Here is a 12,470-nt window from a genome sequence, read left to right on the forward strand (position 1 = left end):
TTTTTTTTAGTTTATTTTGTCCAATAATAAATAGAAACCAACCTGAAAGTATCTCCAATTCTGTCATGGAAGTAGATGAAGTTTTCACGGTCAATTAATAAGAGGTCACCGCTGTTAAAATAGACATCCCCTTTCTTAAAGACATCTCTTAGCTTTTTCTTCTCTGTTTGACTCTTTCCTCCAGCATAGCCGCTGAATGGTGTGAGATCTGTGATTTTGCAAATTAATAAGCCTACTTCACCTAAGATTACAGAAGAAGGAGAAAAGCAGGTATTTTCACCATTGTCAAATTTCACCATCAACTGGCCCTTTGGTTAAGGTCAAATGAAGAGTGTGGCACCAGGCTTGATTCTATAACAACAATGGTCACAACAATGGCTGATATTCCTATTGTGTTTTAAGGTTTGCAAACCACCTTACTGATATTACCTAAGTTCATCCTCCTGATAATTCTGAGAGGTCAGTGTTATTACAGTGAGGTCTTGTGTAGTGCAAATAATGAGTCTCCTGAAGTGGGCATGAATATATTTGAATTCATACTATTTGAAGTTATAATTATGGTAACTGGTTCCAGCCCAATGGAAATAATGTAGTGCAAATTCAAATCATGTCACCACTTGAGGGGATTCACTATTTGCCCTAATGGGAACCTGATTTTATTACCCTTTTTCTCACAGGTAAGGTAAAAGGCTTAAAAGTTAAGTGACTTGTCCATGCTCACATAGTTAGAAGCAGAGGTGAGATCTGAACCTGTGTGAAGGGACAGGCATAGCTACACCAGTATACATCTGTAATTCTATTAATTTTTATCTGTTATTGCAAAAAATAATCAGTTTGTAAACATTATCGATAATATAAGACAGTTTGATGTTAAAAGTTAAAGACTACTTTTTCTCAGTTTGTGACATTTATAAGCATCCATTAAATAAGGGGTAAAAGAATAACTTTATTGTACTTGGTAGCTTTTGGCATTTCATTTATGATCCTTAAAACTTAAATGAAACCCTTATTTCCAAAGTGATATAGCTTATGCTACATTTGTTCTACCCTGAAGCTCCTTAAAAGGCATTCTGACAGATAAGAGAACTATGGATTACTTGCTTACTTAATTCATTCATTTGTTTATTTCATAACTTCAATAACTTTCAATAATAATAATCTTCTAGGACGCTGACATATAAACCCAACTGGAACACAAAGCAGTTTGAAAGACTACCAATTACGCATTTCACATTAGCTCTGAACAGTGCAAACAAATCCTAGTACATGTCTGCTGTAAAAAGAGCTAGGATGGGCCTGTCCCCTTGTTGGTGACTGTTTTCTTTCCAAGAGTACTGGAGTAATCGCTGAGGATTCCTCCCCTAATGCTGTTTAGCTTAGATCTAATGATGGGACTTTCAGATCATTTTTACCAAGCACTTAGCTTAGTGCCTGGAACATGGTAGGCACTTCAATATTTTTTGACTATTGCCTCATAGTTTACATCCAAACCTGTTATGGAGTAATTTCAGTCATGTCTGATTCTTAGTGACCCGTTTGGGGTTTTCTTGGCAAAGATATTGAAGTGGTTTGCCATTTCCTTCTCCAGCTCATTTGACAGATGAGGAAACTGAGACAAACAGGGTTAAGTGACTTGCCTAGGCAGATTAATTTAATAAAAGTCAGTGGTACCTTTGGGAACTTTTATGCAGTATCCATTTCCATCTCGGACAGGTTCATCTTTTTCTACATCATATTTAATCAACTCATATGAAACAGCTTTCTAGCAAAAATAGAATGAATTGTCATTTTGAGCATGATTTCTTTCACAGGTAGATTTTTTTTTTATTTCTGAACACATCTATGTTGACATTCTGCCACCCAGAGTTTAGCATTGTCAGGAATGAGTCTCCCTCCCCTACAATGAGCATCACATAATTTCCCATAACTTCCTTTCAGGCATTCATGAGTCCTGTCAAGCTGAATTACTCACTGTTCTCTCTCTCCCCCCACCCTGCATACTTCCCATTTTTGTTCCTATGCTCATACCAGAACCTCTCCTTAGCGTGCCCTTCCCTTCAATTTCAGATTGACAAAGTGTCACCTATCTTTCAGGGGTGGGGAACCTGCCCTAGGAGGTAAAGAGAACTTGGGGGGATGGGTGAGGGGAGATGGTGTGGTACAATACACCAAGCAATGGCGTTGGAGTCAGAAGACCTGGGTTCAACTCCTGCCTTTGACACTTACTACCTGTGTTACCTGGAACTCTGTTTCTTCATTTGTAAAGTAAGGAGGTAGGACTGCATGACCTCTGAGATCTCTTCTAATTCTAGATCTACGATCTTAGTACCAAACAACTTAGGGAAAGGAAGGTCTGATATTAAAGAGTGGTCTGACAAAAACCAGCACTTTCCAGTCTGAAGAGATGATGACTTAAGGGGAGTGGGGTACAATTCCAGACTACAGTCTTAATGGCTGAATACAGACTTGCTCACCAAATACCAGGTCACCAGAACTAAGGATAAAGTTACTTTGAAGCTTGAAAGAAGTACATTTAGGATCAGTAAGTATTACTTAATAGAGAAAGTTATGAACCTATAGGATTTTTCTACCTTAAGAAATGGGTTTTTTGTTTCTGGTTTTTTGGTCTGGACCTGTAATTTATTGGTATGGGGAATTCCTGGTAGGGAAAAGTCCATCCGTCAGTGTAGATTGGCAACTCTTCTCCAACTTATAGTCTTAGAAAGCTACTTTGACATTGAGAAGATGCATGAATTGTATCCTGGCTACACAGAGGAAAGATTTCAATTTTGGTCTTTATGACTCTATCTACCACTCCTTACCACCTCTCAAGAGGTATCAAGAAATGTTACAGTCTAGAAATACAAACAATAATTTAGTAATGTTTTAGACAAATTGATGAATGATAGATCCATTGTTAGTTATAAATGAAAATTAAGATGGGGGCACACAATGGGAAAGGAGCCTATCCTTAACTTTTCAAGGTTGGCATGATGGAAAACATCTAGGACCTTTTATAATATATCTCTTGATGCCACTGTCAGAGACAGACTACTGGCCTGAGTTGATGTAGTACAGCAATTGTCATGTTCTGAGGATAAAGTGATTCTGAAATAGTCCCAAAGAAATATCTGAAAGTTAGCTTTAATCATAGAGGCTTGAAATAATTTTTTCACCTTCTGTAATGTTTCAGAAAGTATTATGGTACAAAACCACTTTCACTAGCTTTTCTATTCCAGGTGCCCCTCAATATTTTTGATCTTCCATCCTTCCTCCCTCTCTCCTTTCTTTTCTCTTTTTTCGGACTGGGTCTTCCTATGCTTCACAGATTAGAAGCACACCAGCTATTCGCTACTGACCAGAAACAGAACCTTTGACATGCTCCACTCTCAACCTGGGCTGGCTCCTTAGGTGGCCTGCTAGCCCCTTGCTGATGGAGACTCACCATATGGGTGCCACTTTACTTTACACATTCAAATGGCTATCGCCCTGTGTAGCTCAGGTCATCCAACCTCACGTGATCCACCAGCCTCAACCTCTCAGGACAGAGACTACAGCTGTGTGTCACACCTGGCCTCCACTTGTTTTTCAATATATATTGCATTATGTTTATCTAGTTCTATTAAGAAGCCCCTTGATATTTTTATTGGTAGTGCATTAAAAGTAAATTAAATTGGGGAACTATTATCATTTTTACTATATGAAGTTGGCCCACACATGAACATCAATTGTTTGCCCAGTTTTTCAGGTCTTCCTTAAGTTTGGACATCCAAGTTTTAAAATTGTCTTTAAAGAGGTCTTGCGTATCCTTAGATAAGTCTTTACTAAATCCATTTATTGTCCTCATTATTTTTTCTTCTTACCTTCTGCAAAATGTTTAGTCTTCCCACAGCACCAATCTTTCTTGGGTAATTTAAAAATCCTATATTTCCTTCAGTGGAGGCATAGAATTCATAAATATGAATGTCTCCAAATCGGCGGATGAATTCCCTCCAAATATCTTCTCGCAAGCCATTACCCACTGCCATTCTCACTCTGTGATCACGATCATTGGGTTTCTGTGGGGAGAACAGGTAAAGGTCATGGAATGAAGACACTTCTGGGGACTGAGACAAATAGCAGCATACTTTTTAGGTTCCATGTTAGTGATGACCTGAATCTGCCATGCAATCTTTTAATACAGAGGTAGAATGGGCTGAAATGAGAGATAAAGGACTTCAAATCCAGACCACAAGGGAAGGCCACCTGAAGGACTATTGTAACGGCAGTACCTGGAAAAGAAAAAACCTACCATTTGTTGAGGTAGAAACACAAAGTAAGAACCACAAAGCTAGTTTTCTGGACCCCATCTCATACCATTCCTCTGCGTCCACTTTACATCTCAGCCAAAATGGTCTAGCTGTTCACTGAGCTCATTTTTTCTTTTTTTCCCTCCAAACAACCAAGTCTTTATTAAGTCTTTATTAAGGCCAGGCCCTGAGGATACAGATTCAAAAATGAGACAGTCTCTGCCCTCAAGGAGCATACATTCTATCTACTGAAGAGATGTAGCATAAGAGGGAGAAGTAAATAACAATATATACAGATAAATAACAGAATATATACAAAACCACAAAGTGATGGAGGTGGGGTAGGGTGGGGCACACTAACAACCGAGGAATTTAAGAGAGACCTCTTGAAGGAAGTGGGGTTTGATCCCCAAAGGAGACTGGTATTCCAAGAGACAGAGGTGAGGAGGGAAAAAATTTTAGGCACAAGGGGTGGCCTGTGCAAATCACAGACTCAGGAGATGGAATGTCATGCATACAAAATCAATGGGGGATGGCGGAGTGAAAGCAGTGACTTGCTTGAGCTCTCTCCCCAAAACCCCTCCAAATACTCGTAAAAAATGGCTCTGAACAAATTCTGAAGCAGCAGAACCCACAAAAAAACAGAGTGAAACAAATTTCCAGCCCAAGACAACCTGAATGATTGATCAGAAAGGTGTATCGGGCCGGGCTGGGAGCGCAGTATAGCGTGGGCACACAGGCCGCAGTGAACCTGGAACAGGCCTCAGAGGACTGAATCGTGGGCAGCTGTGGAGGTTTCCAGACTTCTCAATCCACGAATGCCAAAGACAACTTAGAAGGTCAGTGGCAAAAGTCTGTTTCTGTCGGTACTGAGACAGGAAGGTGGGGTTTCAGCTCCATTCCCCAGGAGCATGGCCCTGGGTGGGGGGGCAGCTGCTTCCCGAGCTTCCGGCCCACAGACAGAGGGGGAATCCAGTGGCTGCTCAGAGAGTGTGGCCCTGGGGGGACAGCTGCCTCCTGAGCTTCTGGCCCACAGTCTGAGGGGGAATCGAGTGGCTGATCAGAGGGGGATTGCAGGGATCTCTTTGCCAGTGCTGAGGCAGGAATCTCTTGCTTTGCCCCTGTTTGGATCTGGGTCACAGTTCTGGGTGGTGGTGCTAGGGTGAGGAGGAACGCTGGCATGGTACAGCTTGGAGTGGCTGTGGAAAGGAACCCTCCTCACAGTTACAGGACAGAAAGGAATACAGGCCAGGAAAGGAGTAAACACCTTGCCCCATATCATACCACCTTGGAAGAACTGAAAATTTACAGGTCCCTACAAGTATCTCTGAAAACAGCTTACAAACCCCTGAAGCTTGGGACAATACATTCTCCACATTGGAAGCAGACTCTTACCTTAACAAAGAGTTTAAAACTCAAGTAATTGGCTGGGATCGTGAGCAAGCAGCGCAAAAACAGTCAGACTATATTATCTTACTTTGGTGAAAAGAAGATCAAAATATACAACCAGAAGAAGACAACAAGTCAGAGCTCCTACATCCAAAGCCTCCAAGAAAAATATGAATCAGTCCCAGGCCTTGGAAGAGCTCAAAAGGGATTTTGAGAAGCAAGTAAGGGAAGTAGAGGAAAAACTGAGAGTGATGCAAGAAAATCATGAAAAACAAGTCAACAGCTTGCTAAAGGAGACCCAAAAAATACTGAAGAAAATAACACCTTAAAAAAAGCCTAACCCAAATGGCAAAAGAGGTCCAAAAAGCCAATGAAGAAGAATGCCCTAAAAAGCAAAATTGGCCAAATGGAAAAGGAAGTCCAAAAGATTACTGAAGAAAATACTTCCTTAAAAATTAGAATAGAGCAATTGGAAGATAGTGACTTTATGAGAAATCAAGACACAGTAGAACAAATCCAAAAGAATGAAAAATTAGAACAATGTGAAATATCTCATTGGAAAAACAACTGACCTGGAAAATAGATCCAGGAGAGAGAATTTAAAAATTATTGGACTATCTGAAAGCCATGATCAAAAAAAGGCCTAGACATCATCTTTCAAGAAATTATCAAGGAAAACTGCCCTGATATTTAGAACCAGAGGGCAAAATAGAAATTGAAAGAATCCACAGATCTCCTCCTGAAAGAGATCCCCAAAGGAAAACTCCTAGGAATATTGTAGCCAAATTCCAGAGTTCCCAGGTCAAGGAGAAAATATTACAAGCTGCCAGAAGGAATTCAAGTACTGTGGAAACACAATCAGGATAACACAAGATTTAGCAGCTTCTACATTAAAGGACCAGGGCATGGAATATAATATTCAGGAGGGCAAAGGAGATAGGATTACAACCAAGAATCACCTACCCAGCAAAACTGAGTATAATCCTTCAGGGGAAAAAATGGTCATTCAGTGAAATAGAGGACTTTCAAGCATTCTTGATGAAAAGACCAGAGCTGAATAGAAAATTTGACTTTCAAATACAGGACTCAAGTGGAACATGAAGAGGTAAACAGGAAAGAGAAATCATAAGAGACTTATTAAGATTGAACTGTTTACATTCCTGCATGGAAAGATGATATTTATAACTCATGAGACCTTTGTCAGTATTAGGGTAGTTGGAGGAAAAAAATTATATGTATGTATATGTAGATAGATAGAGAGAGGGCACAGGGTGAGTTGAAGATTAAGGGGTCATATCTGGAGAATAAAATTAAGGGATGAGAGAGGATTATACTAGGAGAAGAATAAAGGGAGAGGTAGAATGGGGTAAATTATCTCACAAAAAAAAACAGAAAAGAAAAGTCTCTTACAGTGGAGGGGAAATGGGGAAGGTGAGAGAGAATGAGTGAATCTTATTCTCATAGGATTTGGCTTAAGGAGGGAATAACATACACATTCAATTGGGTATGGAAATCTGTCTTACCCTACAGGAAAATAGGGGAGAAGGGGACAAGAGAGCAGGGGGATGATAGAGAGGAGGGCAGATTGGGAAACAGGGTAATCAGAAGCAAATACTTCTGAGGAGGGACAGGGTCAAAAGAAAGAATAGAATAAATGGGAGGGCAGGATAGGATTAAGGGAAATAGAGTTAGTTTTTCACAACATGTCTACTATGGATGTGTTTTGCATAACTGCACATGTACAACCTATATTGAGTTGCTTGCCTTTTCAATGAGGGTGAGTGGGGAGGGAGGAAGAGAAAATTTGAAACCTAAAGTTTTGAAAACATATGTTTAAAAAAATGTTTTCACATGCTACTGGGAAATAAGAAATACAGGAAATGGGGTACAGAAGTCTATCCTGCCCTACAGGAAAATAGAAGGGGAAGGGGATAAGAGAAGGGGAGAGAGATAGAAGAGAGGACAGACTAGGGGAAGGGATATTCAGAATGCATACCATCTTGGGGTGGGAGGAGCGGGGGAGATGGGGTATAAATTTGGAATTCAAAAACTTGTGGGAGTGAATGTTGAAAGCTAAAAATAAATAAATTTATATTTAAAAAAAGGAAAAAAAATAAAGGAAATGAGATTAAAAAAAAAATCAATGGGACCAAAGTGTGAGTGTGTGAGGGAGACTGATGTATAACAAGCCTAGGAAGATAGACTTGAATCAGGCAGTGAAAGCTTTAAAGGCTAAACAGAAGTGCTTCTTTTTTTAAAAAAAAAGCAATGGCATGGCATGAAGCTCCTTGAGCAGGGAATGCCATGGTCAGACATGTACTTTAGGAATGCCTGTTTGACAGCTAGGTGGATTAAATGGATCAGAGAGGTTGTTGAGTTTTTTTTCAGTCGTGTCTGACTCTTGGTGTTGTCATTTGTGATTTTCTTGGTAAAGATACTAGAGTGGTTTGCCGTTTCCTTCTCCACCTCATTTTATAGATGAGCAACCGAGGTAAACAGGGTTAAGTGACTTGCCTAGAGTCACACAGCTTAGTAAGTGTCTGAGGTCACATTTGAACTCAGGTCCTCCTGACTCCAGGCCTACCTCTCTATCCACTGTGCCACCTAGCTGCTTAGGATAGGGGATAAGAGAGAATGGAAGCAGGGAGACAATAAGAAGGCTATTTCAGTAATCCACTTGAGAGGTGATGAGAACCTGATTTATGATGCTTGTTGTGTGAGCAGAGACAAAGGGATAGATGGCAGAATCCTACCCCATCATACTTTTAAGTTGCAGAACAATTACCAGTAGGGCCTGTACAGCTAGTTCCTTTTAGCTTGGACAAACCAAAGTAGCTACTTTGACAGATGATCAGTCAATCAATCAACATTTATTAAACACTTACTATGTGCCAGGCATTATGCTAAGTGATAGGGACACAAAAAGAGGCAAAAAGAGTTTATAATCTCATGAAGGTGACTGCCCTGAAGGAGTTTACAATCCCATGGGGGTGACAACATGCAAACAAATATATACAAAGTAAGCTATATACAGGATAAATACTGTTGAGTCACCTCTGACTCTCTGTGACCCTGTTTAGGGTTTTCTATGCAAAGATACTGGAATAATTTGCTATTTCCTTCTCCAGATCATTTTACAGATGAGGAAACTGAGGCAAACAGGGTTAAGTGATTTGCCCAAAGTCACACAGCTACCAAGTGTCTGAGGCTAGGCACTCTACCCACCATGCCACTAGTGGCCCATACATGATAAATAGGACCTAATCAATAGAGGAAAGGCATTAGAATTAAGAGCATCTACTGTGTGTCAGGGATTCTGCTAAGTCCTGGATAACCAAGAGGAAAACTGGAGATCATAGCCCTATGGGAGAGGTATTCAACTAGCACAGAGTTACCTAAAAATAGAATCAAAGACTATTCAAGCTACAAAGGAACTTAGAGATCAGCTAGCCCAACCCTTTCACATTATGGAGAGGTCAAGTGACTTAAACCAAGGTTACCCAGCTCATTAGAGGCAAAGCCAGGACTATAATACTGTCCCAATGGAACGGGACAGGAAGAATGAGAGGAAGCCATCTCCCAGATGCCTCAGGTAGCCTAGGAGGAATATGCTTTGCTATAAATAAGCACTAGGAAAAGACTTGTTTAAATGCTACAGACTAAAAGGAGGGTTTATATTAACAAGTGTTTGTGTATGGTGGGGCAGATTGTAAAGTAGGAAAATTTGTTTTCATTCTTTCTCTTGACATAGGTCAGTCAACACCATTGATCAAACTTTACTAAGTGCCAGGTACTGAGAAAAGTGTGGAGCATATAAAGAAAGGTAAAAACACACAGTCTGTGCTCTCAAGGAGCTCATATTTTAATGGGAGAGACAACATACAAATAACTATGTACTACATAGTAGACTTGAAATTTCATGTGCAATCACCTTTTTTCAAAATGATACTGTTATTAAAATGCTTGTTTTATTCCATAAATTAAAAATAAAAAACTACTTAAAATACACACACACACACACACACACACACACACATATTAGAGGGGAGGGACTAGCAGAATGTCCCCTTATTCATTCATTTAATTAAGCATTTAAGTGACTGTTATATACCAGCCACTGTGTTAGATGCTAGAGATATAGAACCCAAAACAAAACGGCCCTGCCCTCAGGATGCTTATATTTCATTGGGGGGAAAACAAGTACACAGATTAGTAAATGTGAAATTTATCCAAGATTACAGGTACTTTACCTTCCCATCATAGAATCTGCCATACTTCAGTCTGTATTTAAGTCACAGTTACTTCTTCTAGAAGCACCTACATTTGAATCCTCTTTCTTTAATTGTAACATGAAATGCATAGTTTTTGATTAGAGGAGAAAGGCAGTGGGAGTGGGGAGTGGGAGGAAGTCAGTTTTGGGCAGAGGGAGCCGTGACAGTCTGAATGACAGTGTCCTATTGAGAGGAAGGAGAAGCTCTCGCAGTGGGGCTGGAGGAAAACTAAGCCAACTCCCTGATGGAGAGCAATCAATCAATCAATCAAGAAACATTTATTTATTTGGAGTAGCATAAGGAGTGAAAAAAAATCAGATATTGGCAAGTGTAGGCTTAGGTGGGAACCAGGCATGGGAGAAGGGCATAGGCTCCCCAGAAGTGTGCATCTGTACATATTTTCCACTTAAGATTCTTAATCCTGTGTAAGCGTGTAAAATGATCCCTGTGTTATATGATGAAAATTGAGCCTGCGGTATTGTGACTGTAAGCTCTTGCTCACTCCTAACCGTAAGTAAGCTCTGCACCTGTGAGGCACTGCCTGCTTCCCACGCACCCAGAACACCTGTTCTGTGCATTGCATCTTTTTATTTCTGTCTCTTGGTGGAACTCCACTTCTGCAGATTTCCCAGCTGAGGCAATGACATTGCTAGGTCAGAAAGGATGTTGCCTGGGTTTCTTTTCTTCTATTTGTAGGATTATGTTTTGGGAGGGAGACTGGAGTGTTAAGCATGTCTTCTTTATCTGCTATTACGCCTTCAGCATATTTCCTGAGAGGGAAATTGGATTTACTTAGATAACCTTGGAAAAGCAGCAAGGTCAACTGAGGAGATGAAAGATCAGAAGAGAAACAGAAAAGGAAATAGGAGAAAAGATAGAATAAGATGGGAAAGGAGAAGAGATATAGAAAGTAAAAAATAGAGAAGAAAAAGGCTAAAAACTGGGAATAAGAAAAAGGGAGGCAGTTTCAGAGTGAGAAAGAACTTGGGTTCTGACATATATTCCCTGTGTGACCCTGGTTATCTCATTGAACTTCTAAGTCCAACAGGAAACTCTCTAAGTTTGCAGAGCAGTTATTACACTCCATTGGTAGGGGCAATTCAATCCTCCTCAAATGAACCTTTCCCTTTCCCACATCCAAATCTTTGCTCATGTCATTCTTTTCACCTGAAAAGCCATCCTTACCATCACTGCCTGTAAAATTCTTCTCATTCTTTAGATCCAGCTTTATTTCTTTCATGAAGCCTCCTCTAATCATTTGAACCAGAGCTGAGCTCTCCCTCCCATGAATTTCTGTAATATTTTATACCACTCTCATTTATTACAATACCATTGGGCCATCTTTTGTTTCAATTCTTACCTAGCCCTTAATCATCAAATAAGCGTGGCCTCAGACAAAGTGAGACCTGGGAAAGACCTTAATTTAGAAAGGCCAACATCACCCATTGCATCCTGACTCCAATCCGGGCATTCTATTCACTGTACCACCTATCTGTGATTCTGTGATCCTGTGAACAAGAAACAGGTGGTAAGGCTGGGTCCTTTCAAAAGAGAAGCGATGTCCTGGAAGTCAGGCCACCAAATCAGTGAATGTTGTAAAGGTGTAAAATACCAGTTATTTCATGTTGACTGTTCAGAAGGTTTGCCAGGTGTCATTTAGGTAAAGCCCAGGACAGCATCCTTGGCAAAAAGGCTCCAACCTCTCAGTATCTGCTTATTTTATGACTGATGTTCTTTCACAGTAGTATCCCACTTGGCTTACAAGGTCATATTTTTCTTGATTAAAATACAGTAGCCCATATGGTCCCCATCTGTTGATCTTTTCTTCTCTACCTGTAATGCTTTTCCAAGGTTATCTAATTTCCTTACCAGAAGTTCTCTATATCAATAAAATGAGAAGTGTGGTCTTACTCCATCCTCCCCAATAAACAAACAAAAAAACCTGACCAACCAACAAACTTGATATCGCTATGTGCCAAGAGCTCTTGGTAGTTCTAATGGAGGTATCTGGTAACATAAACATGAGTCAGTTCCAAATGGGAACAGGTCAGATTATCCATGCATTGCCTTCTTTTTCTATGCTACTTCTTCTTAGGAACTGTTAGAATCCAGAAAACTGAGCTGCAAAAGGGCATTTTGGGAAGATGGCAGAATAGGTCAGAAATTTCCAGGCTCTTCCAATTTCCTCCACAGACAGAACATCATCACAAAATGAACATAGAGCAGCAAAAATAAAGGTGTAAATCAGTTGTCCTCCTAAGACAACTTGAGAAGACCTCAGGAAAAACAGGCCCTCCTCCAGAGCTAATGTTTGGCCAGTGAAGTGTAAACACCTAGTGACCATGTTCAGGAGGTACCCAAGTCTTCAGTTCTTCTTCTGTTATGCTGCTTTCTCACCAAAGTAATGACCAAAGAACCATTCCAGTAGTAATCTCAGGCTCACACAAAAACAGACTTAGGGACCTTTTAAGTCATCTAGTCTAATCCCCCTCATTTTAGAGATGAGGAAACTGAGACCCAG

The 12,470-nt window shown here is 40.2% G+C and overlaps 1 protein-coding gene across 1 annotated transcript in view; it reads right to left on the bottom strand.

Annotated features, from left to right (window-relative positions):
* Positions 1-12,470, bottom strand: part of SLC27A2 (solute carrier family 27 member 2) — a 67,839-nt gene that overhangs the window by 9,194 nt on the left and 46,175 nt on the right. The window contains exons 5-7 of the mRNA XM_020979384.2: positions 3,864-4,058; positions 1,672-1,762; positions 43-241 (exon numbers count right to left, since the gene is read on the bottom strand). Coding sequence (XP_020835043.1) covers positions 43-241; positions 1,672-1,762; positions 3,864-4,058 — 485 coding nt within the window. The remainder of the gene's footprint in view (positions 1-42; positions 242-1,671; positions 1,763-3,863; positions 4,059-12,470) is intronic.

This window comes from Phascolarctos cinereus, unplaced genomic scaffold, assembly GCF_003287225.1.
Source record: "Phascolarctos cinereus isolate Bilbo 61053 unplaced genomic scaffold, phaCin_HiC Scaffold_3;HRSCAF=262, whole genome shotgun sequence".
Taxonomy (NCBI): Eukaryota; Metazoa; Chordata; class Mammalia; order Diprotodontia; family Phascolarctidae; genus Phascolarctos; species Phascolarctos cinereus.